At 53.5% G+C, this 23,527-nt stretch overlaps 1 protein-coding gene across 1 annotated transcript in view; it reads left to right on the top strand.

Moving 5' to 3' along the window:
• stx5a (syntaxin 5A) overlaps window positions 1–5,672 on the top strand; it is a 63,386-nt gene extending 57,714 nt beyond the window's left edge. The window contains exons 9-11 of the mRNA XM_067975743.1: window positions 57–157; window positions 1,053–1,174; window positions 1,802–5,672. Of these exons, the coding sequence (XP_067831844.1) occupies window positions 57–157; window positions 1,053–1,174; window positions 1,802–1,961 (383 nt within the window). The 3' untranslated portion in view covers window positions 1,962–5,672. The remainder of the gene's footprint in view (window positions 1–56; window positions 158–1,052; window positions 1,175–1,801) is intronic.
• The last annotated feature ends 17,855 nt before the right edge of the window (window positions 5,673–23,527 follow it).

Below are 23,527 nucleotides of genomic sequence, written 5' to 3'. Positions count from 1 at the left end.
CCCCACCCCCCCCCCCCAAGCTGTTTGCCGCTGTGACTCGGCCTCTCTGCCCACAGGAGGATCGGTGCTGATGCAGGACGACGCGCGCGGATCGGGGGACGTCGCCATCGACATGGACGCCAAGACCAGCCAGCAGCTCCAGCTCATCGACGAGCAGGTGAGGGGGCACAGGGTCTGGCCCAAGGCAGAGAAGCATTGCTTCATTCTCCCCTTCTCCTCTCCCTGCCACCCCCGTGCACCCTCCCCCATCTTTGCTCTGAGTACTGGTTCCACAGGTGCTGTCAGTTCTTCAGATGGTGGGTGTTAGTCAGCTATTTGACTTTGGAGGGCATCACTGTCCAGCCTGATCCTGTCCCGCCCAACGCACACACACACACGCACATACACACAGACGCTCACAGGCACCCACTCCAGTGGGGAAGGGGGCACTGAGCAACAGCATGGATCCCTCCCCTAACTGAAGGATATCGAGGCCCTTTGCACCGCTTTCTCCGCTATCCCGGCCGAAATCAGCTGACGTGGCACAGACCGGGAATGGCAGCTGGTTGCTGCGCCCGGTACCACACCATGTGACGCATTTACCCGAGACATCGGGGGCGGGGGGGGGGGGCCTCCAGAACTCCTGCCCTGAAGCCGCCTGTAGTAAGAGCCAGCCTGGCCCGACAGTGCACTCAATGACACTGAGTGTGAGATAGACTGCCCAGTACAAACTAACTGAGCCCAAGGCAGGGCATCAAACCTGGGATATTCATGTCCGACTGGCTCAGTACTACACGGGGCAGTGTAGTACTTGGTGGGGAGGTGGGCTCGAGAAAGGATGTCGCCAGGCTGCGCTGGTGGCTCTCCCATTAGACTGCCGATCCCCTTGGCTGTAATGGGGCGGGTGGGGGGGGGGAGTGGGTCAGAGGGGGAGCTGATCTCCAAGGGAAACCCTCCCTCCTCCCCCGTGGGACACACTGCACAACCCAGAACCCCCTCACTCGCTGGCCAAGGAACGGTAGGCGGGAGAGATGCAAAATGCTCCGTGTGACTCTGTGTCTTTCCTCCCTCAGGATTCCTACATCCAGAGCAGAGCGGACACGATGCAGAACATTGAAGCCACGATCGTGGAACTGGGCTCCATTTTCCAGCAGCTCGCACACATGGTTAAGGAGCAGGAAGAGACCATACAGAGGTAGGGAGAGGCGAGGAGGGACAGGGTGGTGGGGAGGGGAGGGGCGAGGCGGGGTGTGGAGGGGAGGGGCGATCATCCCCGAGTACCGATGGACCATTGTGTTTTGACCAGAGCGCTGGCTCGGGTGTCCCAGAGGGCTGGTGGAAGTAAGCCTCGGTTGGGTTTGGAGCTACCTTCTCCTCGTGATTTTCTCCCCTCCCTCCCCGACTAGTGTTCCCACAGGGTGAAGCACCTTGCCCAAGTTGGCCAGTCTCCACTTGCGAGTCAGCACATCTGACTGTTTGACTGTGAAGGGCATCGCGGCCCCTCAAACTCCACGCACGCACACTTTCCAGCTGGAGTCACCGGTGACGGCCAGGAGGGTGGGTGAGGGGAGCCGAGCCTAGCCCCCCTCTAGGACTCCCGCTGCTGTGGGTAGGGGTAACGTACCTCGGCACAGCCCCTGGCATCACACCTGGTGGCCAATGTTCGGGGTACAGCCCAAGGCAAGATAGTCGGGGCCGAGAGAGTTCAGATACCGCAGGGCCGGGCTCCGTTGGTGGGCGGGGTGGGGGTGGGGGGGTGGGGGGCGGTTGCGTTTCGATGCACCCGCGGCCGGACTCAAACTCTCGGCCTCCCTGCCCGCAGGATCGATGCCAACGTGGAGGACACGCAGCTGAATGTGGAGGCAGCGCACTCGGAGATCCTGAAGTACTTCCAGTCTGTCACCTCCAACCGCTGGCTGATGATCAAGATCTTCCTCATCCTGGCCGTTTTCTTCATCATATTCGTGGTGTTCCTAGCCTAGAACCGGCCCCACACCGCCACCCCCCCCCCCCCAACCCCCGATGCTCTTCTCCTCACAGACTCGGCGTTGAAGTGTGCGGAAAGCTGCGAGACGCAAGCGGTGGAATGAACCCAGCCCCTCTTTTTCTTCCGCCCCTCCCCTCCCAGAATTCGGATATAGCCGCCGCCTGCCTGCGCAGCTCTGCTGTCTTTCGGGGTTTTGCCGATTCCGGAACGACACAGCCGCGGCATCCGAATGGGCCGGTTAACGTGTTGAGGCTCCTGCCTTTGCCGGACGTTAACCTGCCCTTCCTCCGTTTTGAGGCACTGCGATGCCGTTCCCCTCTCTCTCTCTGTCTCTGCTACGCTGGGTGTCAAAGTCAACAAAACCTGCTGATGGCATCGGAAGTTACTGAATGGAACTGTTTTCCAGCCGAGGAGATGGACTTGGCAGCTCCTTTTTGAACAGGATCATTCGCACCCATGGCCAGTGTTTTATGCCTCCCCCTTTTCCCCCTCCCCCCCCCCCCCCCCCCCCGCCTTTGCCTGTTCCCCACTAGCTGTTGACTCCTTTTAAATCAAAGCATTATAATATGACTGCTGGTCGGATTGGTTAAAGGGGGGTCTCGAGTTTTAGCCGGTAACTCTAGTCAGACTAATTTAGCAAACAATCCGAGGTGAATGCAGACTGGTTCCTGATCTGAGTCACCCCCAAGAGCTAGTGCTGTTTTTGCTGGTGTTTCAGTTTAACCTCCCCCCTGCCCCATGTCACGACGACTCGATGCTGCATACGTTGAAGGCCGGTTGTCGGAACAGGGGGCTGGGTGTTTAGTATCAGCCAAGGCTTCCCGTGGATCTAGCCTCTTTCTCCCTTTCTCTCGCCACGTTAGATTCCCCAGGTGCGAACTTTGAACTGTCCTCTTGACCCTCTTTTTTTTTTTTGTTCCCCCCTCCCCAAGGCAACGATTGCACCGGTACCTTGCTCTGACCTCACCCAAGTCGCTCCGTGTGGGAGCCCAGTGAGCGTTCGATGGGCTACTCCAATCTGGAGGACTTTGCAGGCCGGCCCAATCCGGTTGGCTCAGGCACACCTCCGAGCTGGGAGGGGAAAGGGGGGGTCCCTGGATAGCAACGAGGAGCAGGATCCTTGACCGATTTTATTCCCCCCCCCCAACCTGAGCTCTCTCAAATCTACCCAGTAACACATGCAGATTACTTAAAAGAGCTGTTAGCCAAGGAGACATCAAAAAACAAGAAAATGAGTCCTGGAACTGTGATGGATGATTCTGTAAAATGTCTCCCCTCATCCAATAAAACAAAAAGTGAACAGGTTACGACTTACATAACCAAGGTCGATCGTTTCTCATTCTGTTGAGGACACTCCCTTCCAAGTGTTTCAGTTGGTAGCAGAGTCTTATCTCTGTTTGCTCGTGTTCAGTATGGTGGAGATGCCAGTGGTGGGGGGAGCCCCTTGTGAATGTTTCAGAGCTCCGCTACAGTGGCTGAGGGACAAACGCCAAGGGAAAGGGGGAATATCTCCCCGCCGAGCCACTGCTTGATCCCAGATATAACGGGAAGGCCGTCTCTCCGCTTGCTGTGTTTGCAAACTGATGGCTAGAGGCAGTCCCGACACATTTTGAATGGAATTCGTCCCCCAATGTGAAGCTTTGGGGATCGGCGCCTATAATCCCTGCATTTCCCATGACCGAATTACACTCTCCCATTCCACCGCACGCGATATCTGTTCCCCGACGTCCTCTGCTAACCAGTTTCGCCCCACCGCCCCCCTCTCCCGAAGGTACTGACTCACATTGGGACAGTTTCCTGGCCCGCTCCCCCTCTCTCCCAAGGCCGCAAATGTTAGACCGTGGTGTGGGAGCGGGGGCGGGGGGGGGGGAGGGAGTCGCAGACAAGTGACCTCGACTGACGTGGGTCACGGGAGAGCGCGGGGGGGTCGCCGGATGGCGGCTAGGAGCGTGAGCCCTCCGTAGCCCAGAGGTGCCGACACCGTAACACGAGAGGACACCGGTCAGCATGTGGAACCCCCTGTCAGAGCATCGTGGCTGTCAAAGTCTCCTCTTCAAGAAGTTTTTTGTGTACTTTGGAGAGGACGCATTACCTTTTAGTTCTACTTTTTTAAAAAAAACTTGTAATTATTTCTAACTTAAGATGTAACAAATTCTTAGTAATCTAGGTTCTTGTGCTTGTAAGTAAAATTCTCGCTTGCGTTAACGTTGCAGTTATTCCAGGTCTCCGCAGGATAAATACTTTTTGTTTTGTTTATGGAACATTCACCAAATGCCAGCCTGCGTGCTGAAAAAAGGACTCTCGACAGTTTGTGTTACAAAAACAATCAGTGCTAAGGGACCCCGCAGCTTGTGTCCGCAACCTCTGTCTGCATCTGTCCAACATCCCCGTCGCAATCTCCCAAAGGACCGGCGTTTCCGCTTTCCGAAGAACGGCGGCCACGAGCAAGACTGTGCTTCTGGTAAGCGGACATCGGAGCACGATGAGTTGAGAGTCCGAGAACATTCGACCCATTAAAACCAGTCTCCTCGCTGTACAGGCCCAGTGTCCGGCAGACCGAAATCAGGGCGTGCAACGCTCGTCAAATCTCAACAAAAAACTGACCTACCGAGGGCTCCTGCTGGAAACGAAGCCTTTCTCCTCTTGGTTTTTTTTTTCTAGGAGCAGGTTAGTGTGAACCGCCACTGTATAGAACTGTACATAAACTGCTGTTGCCTTCTCTCCGTGTCTGTAGATAAAGCTCCTTTTTACTTTTTTTTTTTTGTTTTTGTCATAACCGAAGGCCTTTACTGCGATCTGTTCACGGCTGCGGCCGAGTGTCTCCCGTCCGTGTGTTAGGGGCCCTGATATCCTTGCTGCTCTCGCTGCAGTGTTAAAGCCAGAACCTCCGCCTGCTCTGTTTGACCATGTCATTATGCAGCTGTGTTAACTGTCTCTTAGTTTACGTTTCCCCCCCACCAGTTCTCTCTCTTTCTCTTCCTCTCCCCCCCCCCCCCCCCAAACTTTTGCTGGGATGCAGATGCCAGAGGTGCCCGCCACCATTCCAGCACCCAACTGGCCATTGTGAGCACGGGGGGTGAGGATGAGCTTGGCGATTGACCTGTGACCCGATCCTAACCCCACACACACACACACACACACACATACTTTCCAGCAGAGGGTCGCTTGACGCTGATCGAGAGCAGGGACCCTACTCTTCCCCACTACACCCCTCCCCCTCCCCCCCCCCCCCCCACCCCCGTCTCGCCCTACCATGACATATTGTAGCCCAGCGACGGCAGAGACCGGGGCGGGGATTGGGGGGAACCAAACCCGGGGCCTTCCCGCTCTGTGCGGCTCTGTACCACACCGGGCTTCAGGGCAGACCTGCACCCACCCGCCCACCCCTCCCCGGAGAGTGAACTCTCCACACAGGGAGGGAAGGGTGGCTGCTACCCACCTTCCTGTCACTCTTAAGGCTGGACAGTGTCCCAATGACTGAGGCGGAGAGAGTGTGTGAAGTCCCGGGTGGTGGCGAGCTGACAGTGCTGTTTCTGTCTGAAACGTATCTTCATAAATCTTCAGATTATGTTATTTTTCTGCTTGAAAGTGCATCTCTGTGTTAGAGCACTTTTGTAATATATATACTAAATTTATAAAAATTGTATAATATGTATTAATTTCACCCCCTCCCCCCCAATAAAGCATGTGACCAGCATCTTTAGGACCCCGTGGTTCAACACCTGATTTTTGTGAGTTTGTGTTCTCATCAAGGTTGAGTGCTGGAACACTTTCCCAATGTCCCATCAAACACTCCCAGGGCAGGTACAGCACAGGTTAGATACAGAGTAAAGCTCCCTCTACACTGTCCCCATCAAACACTCCCAGGGCAGGTACAGGGTTAGATACAGAGTAAAGCTCCCTCTACACTGTCCCATCAAACACTCACAGGGCAGGTACAGGGTTAGATACAGAGTAAAGCTCCCTCCACACTGTCCCATCAAACACTCCCAGGGCAGGTACAGCACGGGTTAGATACAGAGTAAAGCTCCCGCTACACTGTCCCATCAAACACTCCCAGGGCAGGTACAGCATGGGTTAGATACAGAGCGAAGCTCCCTCTACACTGACCCATCAAACACTCCCAGGACAGGTACAGCATGGGTTAGATACAGAGTAAAGCTCCCTCTACACTGTCCCATCAAACATTCCCCGGGCAGGTACAGGGTTAGATACAGAGTAAAGCTCCCGCTACACTGTCCCATCAAACACTCCCCGGGCAGGTACAGGGTTAGATACAGAGTAAAGCTCCCTCTACACTGTCCCATCAAACACTCCCAGGGCAGGTACAGGGTTAGATACAGAGTAAAGCTCCCTCTACACTGTCCCAACAATGTGCCTCAGCCCCACCAGCCTGTGAGTAAGTTCGACAATTTATTTCTGAATTAAGGGGAGTTTTGTGCTGTCGGTCCAGGCCTACCAGGAACTGGCGTCAGACTGCCCAATTAATTGCACAAAGGACGAACACCCAGCAGAGGAGACTCCGTCCCAGCAGAGGAGACTCCGTCCCATCAGTCTGAGCTGATGTTTAATATTCCTGTGTCACACGTGACATATTTAATGCCGTAAGATTCACAACATTCAGTGAACACCCGTCGGCCAGACCCCACACACGAGAAGCTCTGCGAACTGAATGCAGGTTACTTCCCCTCCATTATCCTGCTGTCAGCCATGGTTCGATGGGTAGCACGCTCTCGCGCCTCTGAGTCAGAAGGTCGTGGGTTCAAATCCCACTCCAGAGACTTGAGCACATAATCTAGGCTGACTCTCCCAGCGCTGCACTGTCAGAGGGCAGGGGAGTTCTCCCGGTGTCCTGGCCAATACTTATCCCTCCACAATTACCTAAAACGGATTATCTGGTCATTTATCACATTGCTGTTTGTGGGAGCTTCCTGTGTGCAAATTGGCTGCCGCGTTTCCTACAGTGACTACACTTCAAAAGTACTTCATTGGCTGTGAAGCGTTTTGGGACGTCCTGAGGTCATGAAAGGCGCTGTAGAAATGCAAGTTCTTTCTTGACTGAAATGTACATTAATATTTGTCTCCACCCCACTCCTCGGGTAACTTTGGAAATACCCAATGGCCTGTTGGGGAGAGGGCACTGCCTGGCCTGGTGCTGAGCTACACCGATCAGGAAAGTCCCAGGTCTGAGGCCTGGCCTGTGCTGAGTTAGCTGGGGCAGCATCTAAGGCTCCAGAATTGGACTCAACGCTAGGGAAGAGAGAAATATAAAATCAGCCCAGGGTCCCACCTCCTGATCGTTGTCCAGTGTTACTGGTGTGGGTGGGTGTGTGTGTGTGTGTGGATAGGATCGGGCTCAGATGTGAGACCCCCCCCCCCCCCCCCAGTAGTCAAACAGCCTCAGACGTGAAGGAGGGGTGGGAAGAACGGGAAGGGAAGGCTAAGTGGGATGAGGGGAGATTGGAGGAAGCGAGGGGGAGGAGGAGGAGAGAAAATTTGGCAGGGGGAGGGGCACCAGGATTAGAGAGGAGAAACAAGGTTCACAAAGGACTGGGAAAGATGAACAGCATTCGTATAAAGAGTAGTTCAGAAATAGGAGGGATCAGAGAGAGGGGGAAATGCGAGGCAGACGAGGATGGGTTTGGAGTGCTTGCACGTAGCGCGGTAAATAAGGTTGGTGAGCTGCAGGCACAAATTGCCACATGGGATTATGATATGGTCGGAATAACGGAGACCTGGCTCATACAAGGAGGATTGGGCACATAATATTCCTGGCTACAAGGTATTCAGGAAGGGTAGGGAAGGAAGAAAAGAAGAGGGATGGCAGTATTGATCAAAGATACTGTTACATTACTGAAAAGGGATGATTTAGTTGGTTAGAATTAAGAAACAATACAGGAGCTATTACTCTGCTGGGTGTATACTATAGGCCACTAAATAGTGGGAAGGAGATAGAGGAGCAGATTTGGAGGCAAATTTCAGAAAGGTGCAAAAACTATAGCGTGTAGTGATAATGATACAGACTGGGAAGATAACCGTGTTAGGGACAAAGAGAGGGAGAAGTTCATGAAATGTGTACAAGAGAACTTTCCCGATCAGTGTGTTTCCAGCCCAATGAGGAAGGAAGCAGTGCTGGATCTGGTTCTGGAGAATGAAAAGTAGGGCAAGTGGAGTGTGTTTCAATGGGGGGGGGGGAGCATTTGGGAAACAGTGATCACAATATTATTAGGTTTAGAGTAGCTACGGAATAGGATAAGAAACAGTCGAATGAGAAAATACTCAATTAGAAGAGAGCTAATTTCATTGAGTTGGAAGGGGACCTGGCCCAGGTGGATTGGAATCAAAGACTGGCAGGTAAAACAGTAAATGAGCAATGGGAGGCCTTCATGGAGGACATGGTTCGGGTACAAAGTAGACACATTCCTATGAGGGGGGGGAAAGGAAAGGGCATCCAAAGCCAGAGCTCCCTGGATGACTAAAGATATAGAGATTAAAATGAAACAGAAAAAGGAGACTTATAATTAATGTCAAGCTCATAACACAGTAGAGAATGCAGAAAGTACAGAGGACAACTGAAAAAAAGGGAATGAAAGGGGCAAAGGGAGTGTATCAGACTAGATAACTGGGTAACATAAAAGGGAACCCAAAAGCCTTCTATAAACATATAAATAGTAAAGGGATAGTCAAAAGAAGGGTGGGGCTGATTAGGGACATAAAGGGAGATCTTCCTGTGGAGGCAGAGGGCATGGCTGAGGTACTAAATGAATACTTTGCATCTGTCTTCACTAAAGAAGAGGATGCTACCAATGTCACAGGAGGAGGTAGTAGCGATATTGGCTAGGATAAAAATATATAAAGAGGGGGTACTTAAAAGATTGGCAGTGCTCAAAGCGGAAAAGTGACCCGGTCCGGATGGGATGCATCCGAGGTTACCGAGGGAAGTAAGGGTGGGAATTGCGGAGGCTCTGGCCACAATCTTCCAATCCTCCTTAGATATAGGGGAGTGCCAGAAGACTGGAGGATTGCAAATGTTACACCCCTGTTCAAAAAAGGGGAGAGGGATAAACCTGGCAATTACAGGCCAGTCAGTCTAACGTCGGTGGTGGGGAAACTTTTGGAGACAATAATCAGAGACAAAATTAATTGTCACTTGGAAACATATGAGTTAATAAATGACAGCCAGCACGAAATTGTTATAGAAAAATTGTGTTTGACTAACTTGATTGAGTTCTTTGGAGTAACAGAGAGGGTTGATGAGGGTAGTGTGGTTAATGTGCACATGAACCTTCAAAAGGCGTTTGATAAAGTGCCACATAATAGACTTATTAGCAAAAGTAAAGCCCATGGGATTAAAGGGACAGTGGCAGCGTGGATACAAAATTGGCTAAGAGTCAGAAAGCAGAGAGTAGTGGTGAAGGGTTGTTTTTCAGACTGGAGGGAAGTTTACAGTGGTGTTCCCCAGTGGTCAGTATTAGGACCACTGCTCTTTCTGATATACATTAATGACCTGCCTGAAAGGGCGGTGGAAGCAGATTCAATCGTGGCTTTCAAAAAGGAATCGGATAAATACTTGGAGGGAAAAACATTTGCAGGGCTACGGGGAAAGAGCCGGGGAATGGGACTATCTGGATTGCTCTTACAATGAGCCGGCACGGGCTCGATGGGCCAAATGGTCGTCTTCCGTGCTGTAACCATTCTATGATTCTGTGACCTGGACTTAGGAATGCAAGGCATAATTTTGCAGATAACACGAAACTCGGAAATGTAGTAAAGTGAGGATAGTTACAAACTTCAGGAGGACATAGACAGGCTGGTGAAATGGGCAGACACGTGGCAGATGCAATTTAACGCAGAGAAGTGTGAAGTGATGCATTTTGGTAGGAAGAATGAGGAGAGGCAAAATAAACTAAATGGTAAATTTTAAAGGGGGTGCAGGAACAGAGAGACCTGGGGGTGTATGTACACAAATCTTTGAAGGTGGCAGGACAAGTGGAGAAGGCTGTTTAAAAAAGCTTATGGGATCCTGGGTTTTATAAACAGAGGCATAGAGTACAAAAGCAAGGAAGTTATGCTAAACTTTTATAAAACACCGATTAGGCCTCAGCTGGGGTATTGTATCTAATTCTGGGCACCAAACTTTAGGAAGGATGTCAAGGCCTTGGAGACGGTCCAGAGGAGATTTACTAGAATGATCCCAGGGATGAGGGACTTCAGTTATGTGGAGAGACTGGAGAAGCTGGGATTGTTCTCCTTAGAGCAGAGAAGATTAAGGGGAGATTTAATCGAGGTGTTCAAAATCATGAGGGGTTTTGACAGAGTAGATAGGGAGAAACTGTTTCCAGTGGCAGGAGGGTCAGTGACCAGAGATTTAAGGTGATCGGAAAAAGAACCAGAGGGGAGAGATGAGGAGAATTTTTTTTACTCAGCAAGTTGTGATGATCTGGAATGCGCTGCCTGAAAGGGCGGTGGAAGCAGATTCAATAATAACTTTCAAAAGCGAATTGGATAAATACTTGAAGGGGAAAGAATTGCAGGGCTACGGGGAAAGAGCAGGGTAATGGGATTAATTGGAGAGCTCTTTCAGAGAGCCAGCACAGGCACGATGGGCCGAATGGCCTCCTGTGGTGTATCATCCTATGATTCGATGAACATCAGAAGGAAAAAATATCGAGGAGCCCAGCTGGTGTTTCAGGATGTGTTTTATCCAGTAAATCCCGGCCTCGGGGAAGCTGTAAGGGGGCTGTCGGGAGCTGAAAGGTGATGGATGTGCTGTGCGGGTTGACGCAGATCGTGGCTCCAGCAGCTCCGAAGTATCAGAGAAGCAGAGAATCGCGGGCAGTGAGATTTTTTTAAAAATCGATTTACAGAGAGATACTGAGCTACAGCTTTTCTTCTGCTTAAACTAAGAATCTTTCCTCATTTTCTTCGGCCTTTTCTCACTGTAGGAAGCATCCTGTTGGTCCGTTTTCCTCTTTGAATCAGTTCTGCCGGTGACCGTTGCCATCGACTCCCAGATTTCATCCTCTTCCTCATCTTTCATGCTCCCCTCGGCTCTGATTTCTGCATCCTCCTCCTTTTAAAAAGGACAACGGTTTCACAATAAGTATTTAATGCTAAAGAACGAATGAACTCACATTTATAAAATGCCTTTCACTCCCTCACGACATCCCAGAGCTCTTCACGTACACTGAATTACCTTTGAAGTGTCGTCACTGTTGTAATGTCGGAAACGCGGCAGCCAATTGGTGCACAGCAAGATCCCACAAACAGCAATGTGATAATGACCAGATCGTGTGTTTTTTTTTAGTGATGTTGGTTGAGGGATAAATATTGGCCCCAGGACACCGGGGAGAACTCCCCCCCCTGCTCTTCTTCCAATAGTGGCCGTGGGATCTTTTACGTCCACCTGAGAGGGGCAGACGGGGCCTCGGTTTAACGTCTCATCCGAAAGACGGCACCTCCGACAGTGCGGCGCTCCCTCAGCACTGGCACTGGGAGTGTCGGCCTGGATTATGGGGCTCGAGTCTCTGGAATGGGGCTCGAACCCAAGACGCAGGTTAACTTCTTTTTATTCCCCCCCCCCCCCCCCCCCCCCCCCCATCCCTGAACTCCCTATTTCAGACGGGAAGATGCCGACCGGAGGATGTGCTCCTTTGGGAAAGGGGTAGAATTCCCACCCCAGATCTCCCACCCACTCACACTAACGCCACAGTACTCGGTCTCCCGGATACTGCCGATTTAGGTGGGGGGGGGGGGGCTATCCGGGGAGAGGTAACTGCAGGCAGATGGGAGCCAGCTAAACACGCCACCGAACGAGGGGCACAGAGCTCTCAGCGGAGTTCGTGGGTTCAAATCCCACCAGGGCAAGTCGCGAAACTAAATTCAGTCAATCGGGTAATGGCGACGATGAAGCTGTCGGATTGTCGTCAAGACCCAACTACATCGCCAACGTCCTTCGGGGAGGGGAACCTGTCGTCCTTACCCGGGGTCTGGGCCTACACGGGACTCCAGCGGTGGGTCCTGAGGTCTATCAGTGAGGGGATGGGTTCCTCAGGGGTCCAGCAGTACTCTCAGGTGGGCTCCCAATATCGAAGACTAGGAGGGGGCTCCCAACGATCTCGGGTCACGGAGAGAGAGAGAGATCGATCGCAAGGTCTGTAGTTTGGACCCTAGTGCCGGTATCGGACTCCGATATCTGCAGCCGACCCCCCCCGCCACGGCCAGTTTGTCCCCCCACGCCCGGTCCTGTTTTTCCCCCTCCTCCCCCCCCCCCCCCACGCCCAGTTAATACCCTGCGTCGGCTCCTTCAGTTGGTGGGCTTCTTTGCTTTCCTTGTCTTCGAGCGTGTCTTTTTCTTCACTTTCCTGATGATTTTGCATATGCGGGGACGCTTGGTTGTGTCTAGACTTGCGGCCGAGAAATCAGAGGCTCCGGGATCCTCTGCGGGCTGGGCCTCGGTCGGTATGGACGCTTGCGAAGGTGTGGGGGTGACGGGCACGTTTTCGGCCGGTGCGGGCTTGCTTTCCGGGCTCGTTTCGCCAGCGGGCTCTGCAATCAGGGGCAAAGGATGAATTATAACCTAGACGAGCCCTGCACCCATCACCGAGGGGTTTATCCACCCCCCACCCCTCTCCTTCCGCTTGCTGGGTGAGACACGAACCCCCTCTCTTCTCCCCCACCCCCCCCCCCCCCCCCCCGACTCCACGTGTGAGCCCAAGCGGTGAGTGTCGCCTGCTATTCGACTGCGTAGGGCCTCGCAGCTGAGCCTGATCAGCGAGGGAGTCAAAGGATGTGGGGGGGGAAAAGGCGGGAAAGCGGAGTTGAGGTAAAAATCAGATCAGCCGTGATCTCGTTGAATGGCAGAGCAGGCTCGAGGGGCCGAATGGCCTACTCCTGCTCCTATCTCTTATGGTTTTATGGTCTTATGATTCCCCCTCCATGCACTCGCAAGAGTCGGAAACGGGAACCCTGAGCTTGCTCCTTATTCCAGGGGCTTCTCCCCCATCCCGCAACACACTCCCTCCCCTCCTGCTGCCTCCACCCCCCTCCCCCCCCCCCCCCCCCCCCCCACAAATCTTGCTGCCCCTGGCAGAGATCGAGGGGCAGTCTTGGCGCCATTACGTGTGGCTCAGGACCCCATTCACCCATTGAGCTCTCGGGCATCTCACAATGGTCGCTCCCGTCAGCAGTGGGGATTCTAGATAAGGTGGGGGTGGGAGCTTTGCTTTTGAACTTTGGCACCTGTTAAATTCGGGTACTCGTGACCCGGAGCGATGGAGAGTGAGCTAAGTGGGGGTGGTGGGGGGGGCCAGACTGTTGGACTTCACAGCAACCCAGCCTCTGCCCTGCACTCTAAGAATGGAAGACCCTTGCACTCCGCCATTCTAGGGCACAGTCCGAGTGTTCGTCTCTGTCAATCTGCTGGGAACTTCCTTGAGACGCAGTGCTGGCTGCTGTCTCCCTGCCCCTCCGCCAACCGTGGCTCAGTGGGTATCTCTCTCTCTCTCTCGCCTCTGAGTCAGAAGGTCGTGGGTTCGAGCCCCACTCCAGAGACTCGAGCTCCATAATCCAGGCCGACACTCCCAGCGCCGGTACTGAGGGAGTGCTGCACTGTCGGAGGTGCTGCCTTTCGGATGAGACGTTAAACCGAGGCCCCGTCTGCCCCTCTCAAGTGGACATAAAAGATCCCACAGCCACTATTGGAAGAGCAGGGGGGAGTTCTCCCCGGTGTCCTGGCCAATATTTATCCCTCAACCAACATCACTGAAAACAGATTATCTGCTCATTATCACATTGCCGTTCGTGGCACTTTGCTGTGTGCAATTTGGCTGCCGTGTTTTCGACATTATAACGGTGAGTTCTAGGATTTTGACCCAGGGTTGATGAAGGAACGGCCGATATATTTCCAAGTCGGGATGGTGTGTGACTTGGAGGGGAACGTGCAGGTGGTGTTGTTCCCATGTACCTGCTGCTCTTGTCCTTCTAGGTGGTAGAGGTCGCGGGTTTGGGAGGTGCTGTCGAAGAAGCCTTGGCGAGTTGCTGCAGTGCATCCTGTGGACGGTACACACTGCAGCCACTGTGCGCCGGTGGTGAAGGGAGTGAATGTTTAGGGTGGTGGATGGGGTGCCAATCAAGCGGGCTGCTTTGTCCTGGATGGTGTCGAGCTTCTTGAGTGTTGTTGGAGCTGCACTCATCCAGGCAAGTGGAGAGTATTCCATCACACTCCTGACTTGTGCCTTGTAGATGTTGGAGAGGCTTTGGGGAGTCAGGAGGTGAGTCACTCGCCGCAGAATACCCAGCCTCTGACCTGCTCTCGTAGCCACGGCATTTATGTGGCTGGTCCAGCCTGTTACCTAGACTGGGGCTTCAGCCTGGATTGGGGGGAGGTCCAGTGTAAGGTATGGGGTCTTGGTGCTCAGATTGGGGAGTTTAATGCCCAGTTCGGGGGTTTGCGACTCTGATTTGGGGGTTCGATGCATGGTTTTGGGGATTAATACCCGGATTAGGGGTTCAATGCACAGTTTTGGGATTCAATACCTGAATTGGGAGGTTCAGTGAATGGTTTTGGGGGGTCCATACCTGATTTGGGGGTTCAGTGAATGTTTTGGGGGGGTCCATACCTGGTTTGGGGGTTCAGTGAATGTTTTGGAGGGGTCCATACCCGGTTTGGGGGTTCAGTATACAGATTGGGGTTTATTGCTCTGTTTTGGGTTTTGCCTCTGGGTTTGGGGGTTCAGTTGGGACTGGTGGTGCAGGGCACAGTTTGGGGGTTCAGTTGGGACTGGTGGTGCAGGGCACAGTTTGGGGGTTCAGTTGGGACTGGTGGTGCAGGGCACAGTTTGGGGGTTCAGTTGGGACTGGTGGTGCAGGGCACAGTTTGGGGTTCAGTTGGGACTGGTGGTGCAGGGCACAGTTTGGGGGTTCAGTTGGGACTGGTGGTGCAGGGCACAGTTTGGGGGTTCAGTTGGGACTGGTGGTGCAGGGCACAGTTTGGGGGTTCAGTTGGGACTGGTGGTGCAGGGCACAGTTTGGGGGTTCAGTTGGGACTGGTGGTGCAGGGCACAGTTTGGGGGTTCAGTTGGGACTGGTGGTGCAGGGCACAGTTTGGGGGTTCAGTTGGGACTGGTGGTGCAGGGCACAGTTTGGGGGTTCAGTTGGGACTGGTGGTGCAGGGCACAGTTTGGGGGTTCAGTTGGGACTGGTGGTGCAGGGCACAGTTTGGGGGTTCAGTTGGGACTGGTGGTGCAGGGCACAGTTTGGGGGTTCCGTGCCCGGATTTGGGGGTTGAGTACCGGTGTCGGGGTTCGGAGCGGCCGCACCCACCTGGACCCTCAGTCAGCACCTCCTTCTTTGACGCTCCGCAGCCCATCCTCGGTCCGGCCGGAGCGGGTTGTTGAGCCGCTGGTTTGCATTTGAAATGCGGCTCCGGCCGCTGAGCCCGGCCCGGCTCTTGTGACGGGGCAGCGCCGGGAGACGTAACAAACGGAGCGGTGGGAGGACAGGGGGGAACGGGGGAGGGAGAGAGAGAGAGGGAAGGGAGAACTGGGAGAGGGAGAGAGAAGGAAGGGAGAACTGGGAGAGGGAGGGAAGGGAGAACTGGGAGAGGGAGAGAGAAGGAAGGGAGAACTGGGAGAGGGAGAGAGAAGGAAGGGAGAACTGGGAGAGGGAGAGAGAGAGGGAAGGGAGAACTGAGGGAGAGGGAAGGGAGAACGGGAAGGGAGAACTGAGGGAGAGGGAAGGGAGAACTGGGAGAGGGAGGGGGAGAGAAGGGAGAACTGGGAGAGGGAGAGAGAGAGAAAGGAGAACTGGGAGAGGGAAGGGATAACTGGGAGAGAGAGAGGGGAGGGAGAACTGGGAGAGGGGGGAGAGAGAGAGAGGGGAGGGAGAACTGGGAGAGGGGGAGAGAGAGGGAAGGGCGAACTGGGAGGGAGAGAGAGGGAAGGGCGAACTGGGAGGGAGAGAGAGGGAAGGGCGAACTGGGAGGGAGAGAGAGGGAAGGGAGAACTGGGAGGGAGAGAGAGGGAAGGGAGAACTGGGAGATGGAGGGAGAGAGAGGGAAGGGAGAACTGGGAGGGAGAGAGAGAGGGAAGGGAGAACTGGGAGGGAGAGAGAGAGGGAAGGGAGAACTGGGAGGGAGAGAGAGAGGGAAGGGAGAACTGGGAGGGAGAGAGAGAGGGAAGGGAGAACTGGGAGAGAGAGAGGGAGGGAAGGGAGAACTGGGAGAGAGGGAAGGGAGAACTGGGAGAGAGAGGGAGAGAAGGGAGAACTGGGGGGGAGAGAGAGAGAGAGGGAGAGAAGGGAGAACTGGGGGAGAGAGAGAGAGAGGGAGAGAAGGGAGAACTGGGGGAGAGAGAGAGAGAGGGAAGGGAGAACTGGGGGGGAGAGAGAGAGAGGGAAGGGAGAACTGGGGGTGAGAGAGAGAGAGAGAGAAGGGAGAACTGGGAGAGAGAGAGAGGGAAGGGAGAACTGGGAGAGAAAAAGAGGGAAGGGATGGGGCGACAGGGGGAGGGGACGAGGAAGGGAGAGGAAACAAAGACGATTGGAGAGGGGACAGGGCGAGGGGGGAATGGGGACAAGGGGGTGGAGAGAAGGAGGGATAGCCACCATCCTGCTGCCCAAACCATGGACTCACATATAGCAACCCCTGGGGCAGAGGCGCAGAATTTCAGCACCAACCATGGTGGGCACCGCACCCTGGACCTACGAGGCGTGGTCCCATAACCCAGCCTCCAGAGAACACCTTCCACCAGCTGTCACCCCAAGTCTCTGAGTATCCTCTCCAGCTGTTGGACTGACCTTCAGTGTGATGGACAGACCTGCACAGAGCAGCTTGTGCGATGCCAACCATCTAGCAGTCTTTTTTTTTATTCATTCTCGAGATGTGGGCATCACTGGCAAGGCCGTCCTTTATTGCCCATCCCTAGTGTCCCCTTGAGAAGGCGGTGGTGAGCTGCCTTCTCCCTGAACCGCTGCAGTCCAGGTGGTGAAGGTGCTCCCACAGTGCTGTTAGGTCGGGAGTTCCAGGATTTTGACCCAGGGACGATGAAGGATCAGGATATTTCCAAGTCGGGATGGTGTGTGACTTGGAGGGGAACTTGGAGTTGGTGTTGTTCCCATGCACCTTCTAGGTGGTAGAGGTCGCGGGTTTGGGAGGTGCTGTCGAAGAAGCCTTGGCGAGTTGCTGCAGTGCATCCTGTGGATGGTACACACTGCAGCCACTGTACGCCGGTGGTGAAGGGAGTGAATGTTTAGGGTGGTGGATGGGGTGCCAATCAAGCGGGCTGCTTTGTCCTGGATGCTGTCGAGCTTCTTGAGTGTTGTTGGAGCTGCACTCATCCAGGCAAGTGGAGAGTATTCCATCACATTCCTGACTTGTGCCTTGTAGATGTTGGAGAGGCTTTGGGGAGTCAGGAGGTGAGTCACTCGCCGCAGAATACCCAGCCTCTGACCTGCTGTTTTTTTTATTTTTTTATTCGTTCACGGGATGTGGGCGTCGCTGGCAAGGCCGGCATTTATTGCCCATCCCTAATTGCCCTCGAGAAGGTGGTGGTGAGCCGCCTTCTTGAACCGCTGCAGTCCGTGTGGTGACGGTTCTCCCACAGTGCTGTTAGGAAGGGAGTTCCAGGATTTTGACCCAGCGACAATGAAGGAACGGCGATATATTTCCAAGTCGGGATGGTGTGTGACTTGGAGGGAAACGTGCAGGTGGTGTTGTTCCCATACGCCTGCTGCCCTTGTCCTTCTAGGTGGTAGAGGTCGCGGGTTTGGGAGGTGCTGTCGAAGAAGCCTTGGCGAGTTGCTGCAGTGCATCCTGTGGATGGTGCACACTGCAGCCACAGTGCGCCGGTGGTGAAGGGAGTGAATGTTTAGGGTGGTGGATGGGGTGTCAATCAAGCGGGCTGCTTTATCTTGGATGGTGTCGAGCTTCTTGAGTGTTGTTGGAGCTGCACTCATCCAGGCAAGTGGAGAGTATTCCATCACACTCCTGACTTGTGCCTTGTAGATGTTGGAGAGGCTTTGGGGAGTCAGGAGGTGAGTCACTCGCCGCAGAATACCCAGCCTCCGACCTGCTCTTGTAGCCACAGTATTTATATGGCTGGTCCAGTTAAGTTTCTGGTCAATGGTGACCCCCAGGATGTTGATGGTGGGGGATTCGGCGATGGTAATGCCGTTGAATGTCATGGGGAGGTGGTTAGACTCTCTCTTGTTGGAGATGGTCATTGCCTGGCACTTATCTGGCGCGAATGTTACTTACCCCTTATCAGCCCAAGCCTGGGGTGAGGCGGGGGGGTGGGGGTGAAGGGAGAGGATGGAACACTTGGGTGAGGTACTGGAGGGCCGTGAACACCACTGGGGTCAGGAGAGGCTGGAGAGTGGAGGGTGAAAGACTAGGAGCCCCTGCAGGCACTCGAGATAGTTTGTCAGACCCTGAACCCCAAACCCAGCCCACTCTTCTGCGGAGCGCTGGTGAATCACCACCCAGTCTACTGTCCATCGTCCTGCAATAGGTGTCAGCCGTGGCGCCTGAGTCAGAAGGTCATGGGTTCGAGCCCCACTCCAGAGACTCGAGCCCCATAATCCAGGCCACCACTCCCAATGCCGGTACAGAGGGAGTGCCGCACTGTCGGAGGTGCCGTCCTTGCGATGAGACGTTAAACCGAGGCCCCGTCTGCCCCTCTCAGGTGGATGTAAAAGATCCCACGGCCACTATTGGAAGAAGAGCAGGGGGGGGAGTTCTCCCCGGGTGTCCTGGGCCAATATTTATCCCTCAACCAACATCACTAAATGCAGACGATCTGGTCATTATCACATTTCTGTTTGTGGGATCTTGCTGTGCGCAAATCGGCTGCTGCGTTTCCAACAGTGACTACACTTCAAAAGTACTTCATTGGGTCTAAAGCAGTTTGGGACGTCCTACGTCCGTGAAAGGCGCGGCAGAAATGCAAGTTTTTTCTTCAATATTACACACCATTTGATTGCCTTATTAAATATGAACGATTAATTTGAATGAACTGCTCTGGATGGTTTTAAAAACAGTTACAAAGATAGCCATGTATTGACTGAGTCTGGGACCCTTTAAGACATGAAATAAGTCATTTAATACACAAAGAAAACATTAGTTTAAATACGGACACTGAGTTCTAAAAGCTAATGCTGATAGGGTGAGATGAAGTAGGGAGGGAGGAGGCTCGTGTGGAGCATAAACACCAGCACGGACCAGTTGGGCCGAATGGCCTGTTTCTGTGGTGTAAAATTCTATGTAATATGTAACTCTCCACACCTAGGGCCCTCCCTCGCTGGCTAGGGTACAGAGCCTTGCGACTCTCTAATTACAAAGGAGAACAGTGAAAACACACACACATTAGCTGGCTGCCCCTCCTGATTTGATTCAGGGATCGATGCCCTTCTTCACGAGGCTCTAAAGGGTGAATCGTCCTCCCTGAGTTCGAACTCGACGCGTGTTCCTCGCCCTGCGGCCCACCATCAGTCCCGGCCCCGCTTCTCGTTGCGGAAAGGGTTAATCCTCAGCCGCGATCCCGTTGAATGGAACAGGCCTATAATCTCTGGAGTTTAGAAGAATGAGAGGTGATCTCATTGAAACACATAAGATTCTGGGCAGATGCCGAGAGGCTGTTTCCCCTGGCTGGAGAGTCTAGAACTAGGGGGCATAGTCTCAGGATAAGGGGTCAGACATTTAAGACTGAGATGAGGAGGAATTTCTTCACTCAGAGGGTTGTGAATCTTTGGAATTCTCTACCCCAGAGGGCTGTGGATGCTCAGTCGTTGAGTATATTCAAGACTGAGATCAATAGATTTTTGGACTCGAGGGGAATCGAGGGATATGGGGATCGGGCAGGAAAGTGGAGTTGAGGTCAAAGATCAGCCATTATCTGATTGAATGGCGGAGCAGGCTCGAGTGGCCGTATGGCCTACTCCTGCTCCAATTTCTTATGTTCTTATGTTTTTATCTCCTGGTGAACAGTGAGAGACTGCGTCCCCGTTTGCTCCCCAGCCGCTGCCTCAGGACCCACCCCGCCTCCTGCCCCTTCTCCCGCTCGATGAAGTCCAGCATATTCGGGAAACCTCGTGGACTTCAGGCTCCAACTCTCGGACCAGCTTCCGAAACCTGACAGAAAATCCCCAGAAACAAAATATCAATAAATCTCCTTACAACCTGACCGAACACTGTATCTAACCCGTGCTGTACCTTCCCTGGGAGTGTTTGATGGGACAGTGTAGAGGGAGCTTTACTCTGTATCTAACCCGTGCTGTACCTTCCCTGGGAGTGTTTGATGGGACAGTGTAGAGGGAGCTTTACTCTGTATCTAACCCTGTACCTGCCCCGGGAGTGTTTGATGGGACAGTGTAGATGGAGCTTTGCTCTGTATCTAACCCGTGCTGTACCTTCCCTGGGAGTGTTTGATGGGACAGTGTAGAGGGAGCTTTACTCTGTATCTAACCCTGTACCTGCCCTGGGAGTGTTTGATGGGACAGTGTAGAGGGAGCTTTACTCTGTATCTAACCCGTGCTGTACCTGCCCTGGGAGTGTTTGATGGGACGGTGTAGAGGGAGCTTTACTCTGTATCTAACCCGTGCTGTACCTGCCCTGGGAGTGTTTGATGGGACAGTGTAGGGGGAGCTTTGCTCTGTATCTAACCCGTGCTGTACCTGCCCTGGGAGTGTTTGATGGGACGGTGTAGAGGGAACTTTACTCTGTATCTAACCCGTGCTGTACCTGCCCTGGGAGTGTTTGATGGGGACGGTGTAGAGGGAGCTTTACTCTGTATCTAACCCGTGCTGTACCTGCCCTGGGAGTGTTTGATGGGACGGTGTAGAGGGAACTTTACTCTGTATCTAACCCGTGCTGTACCTGCCCTGGGAGTGTTTGATGGGACAGTGTAGAGGGAGCTTTACTCTGTATCTAACCCGTGCTGTACCTGCCCTGGGAGTGTTTGATGGGACAGTGTAGAGGGAACTTTACTCTGTATCTAACCCGTGCTGTACCTGCCCCGGGAGTGTTTGATGGGACAGTGTAGAGGGAGCTTTACTCTGTATCTAACCCGTGCTGTACCTGCCCTGGGAGTGTTTGATGGGGACAGTGTAGAGGGAGCTTCACTCTGTATATAACCATTAAACACTCCTACAGTTTGGTCAGTTATCTCACTGCTGTTTGTGGGATCTTGCTGTGTTCAAATTGGCTGCAGTTGTATCAAACTGTTACCCATCAGTTCAAGGGGAAGTCCCATCACCTTCTCAGGGCAGCAAGTTTTACCTTAGTTACTCAGAAAGGCTTAAAGAGTTGGGTCCATTTACTTTAGAGTAGACATAGAGGCAACCTGATAGATGAAAGGGCTGGATAGCATGCCCATTGGTAGATTATTCCAGTTTAACAGATTGGGGAGGACCAGGTGACAGGAGTTTAGACCAGGAATGGGCTGGACGTTGGGCGGTTCTTCTTTTCCCAGAGAATAGTGAGCCTCTGGAATGTGTTGCCGGCTGGTGTGATGGTTGCTGACTCTCTGCCTTCGAGAGGGAGCTGGACCGGTCCCTGACTGGGGCAGAGATCGCATCGTATAGAAGGCAAGTGTCTTTCTCGATAACACTTGGTCCGTGGACTGGTTTTGATCGCCTGCTGGGGTCAGAGAGGAATTTTTTTCAGGGTATTTTTATTTCTTCTTCTGCCCCTCCCAGGAGGTCACATTGCTGAGGGCGGTGGGATAGGGAGCGTCTCGTCATGATGCTCCAACCTGACTTGATGGATCCGCTGGTCTTTTCATGGCCGTTAGAAGCTCTCCATCACCAAGACCACCTATTTCTACCCCTGTAACATAAATATCTCCGCGCCCCCCCCCCCCCCCCGCCTCAGCTTATCTGCTGCTGAAACCCCCATCCGTGCCTTTGTTACCGCCAGACTCCACTATTCCAATGCTCTCCTGGCCGGCCTCCCATCTCCCACCCTCCGCAAACTCCAGCTCATCCAAAACTCTGCTGCCCCCGTAACCTAACTCGCACCAAGTCCCGTTCACCCATCACCCCCTGTGCTCGCTGACCTACATCAGCTCCCGGTCCAGGAACGCCTCGATTTTAAAATTCTCATCCTTGTTTTCAAATCCCTCCATGGCCCTCGCCCCCCTCCCTATCTCTGTAACCTCCTCCGGCCCCTACAACCCTCCGAGATCTCGGCGCTCCTCCAATTCTGGCCTCTTGTCCATCCCCGATTTTAATCGCTCCCCCATCGGCGGCCGTGCCTTCAGCTGCCTGGGCCCTAAGCTCTGGAATTCCCTCCCTAAACCTCTCCGCCTCTCTCTCCTCCTTTAAGACGCTCCTTAAAACCTACCTCTTTGACCAAGCTTTTGGTCACCTGTCCTAATATCTCCTTATGTGGCTTGGTGTCAAATTTTGTTTGATAATCGCTCCTGTGAAGCACCTTGGGACGTTTTACTACGTTAAAGGTGCTATATAAATGCAAGTAGTTGTTTTCAATGTTGTATGTTTCGTAACCAGGGACAGGCATAACATCTGGCCTTGCCAGCGACACCCACATCTGGAGAATGAATTTAAATATAAAGGGTCAGGGTTGGAGGACGGTTCCGTACCTGAGTGTGACAGGCCCTACATTTGATCTTGGAGCAACATGTCCACCAGTTCCAGTTGCTCCCCCGCTGGGACTGGTACCCAGGCCGGGACTGTGCCCTGAGCAAGGAGTAGTCCACGCCCTGCTCCACCCGCTTGGCGCTGGCTGCGCAGCTTCTCGGCCCGCTTGCGCGGTGCGCTGAGCTCCAGTGTGAGGGTGTCGGTGACTAGCTCACCCCGGGTGCGCGCAATGGTCGTTCCAGCCAAAGGTGGGCGAGAGGAACATAATGAGGGGAAGAGGAGGACTTCAGGACCGAAAAGAAAAGACTTGCATTTATATAGCGCCTTTCAGCACCTCAGGACGTCCCAAAGCGCTTTACAGCCAATGAAGTACTTTTTGAAGCGTAGTCACTTGTAATCATGGAATGATGCAGCACAAAGGAGGCCGTTCAGCCCATCGTGTCTGTGCTGGCTCTTTGAAAGAGCTCTCCAATTAGTCCCACTCCCCTATTCTTTCCCCACAGCCCTGCAAATTTCTCCTTTTTTGTAGGGATATAGGAAACATGGCGGCCAATTTGCACACAGCAAGATCCCACAGACAGCAATGTGAGAATGACCCGATAATCTATTTTTAGATGTTGGTTGAGGAATAAATATTGGCCCAGGACACTGGGGAGAACGCCCCCTGCTCTTCTCACATCCACCTGGGAGGGCAGACGGGGGCCTCGGTTTAACGTCTCATCCGAAAGACGGCACCTCCGACAGTGCAGCACTCCCTCAGTGCTGGCACTGGGAGTGTGGGCCTGGATTATGGGCTCAAGTCTCTGGAGTGGGGCTCGAACCCACAGTCAGAGGTGAGAGAGAGAGACACCCACTGAGCCACGACCGATACCTTTGAATCAGGACAAGGCAAGCGTCAATCGGAGGGGTGCAGACTGGTGTCTGTAACACACACACAAAATTATCCTTTTCAGGTATTTATCCGAT

Source organism: Heptranchias perlo, chromosome 43, assembly GCF_035084215.1.
Source record: "Heptranchias perlo isolate sHepPer1 chromosome 43, sHepPer1.hap1, whole genome shotgun sequence".
Classification (NCBI taxonomy): domain Eukaryota; kingdom Metazoa; phylum Chordata; class Chondrichthyes; order Hexanchiformes; family Hexanchidae; genus Heptranchias; species Heptranchias perlo.
The sequence above is the reverse complement of the archived record's forward strand: the minus strand, read 5'-3'. Positions and strand labels throughout refer to the sequence as shown.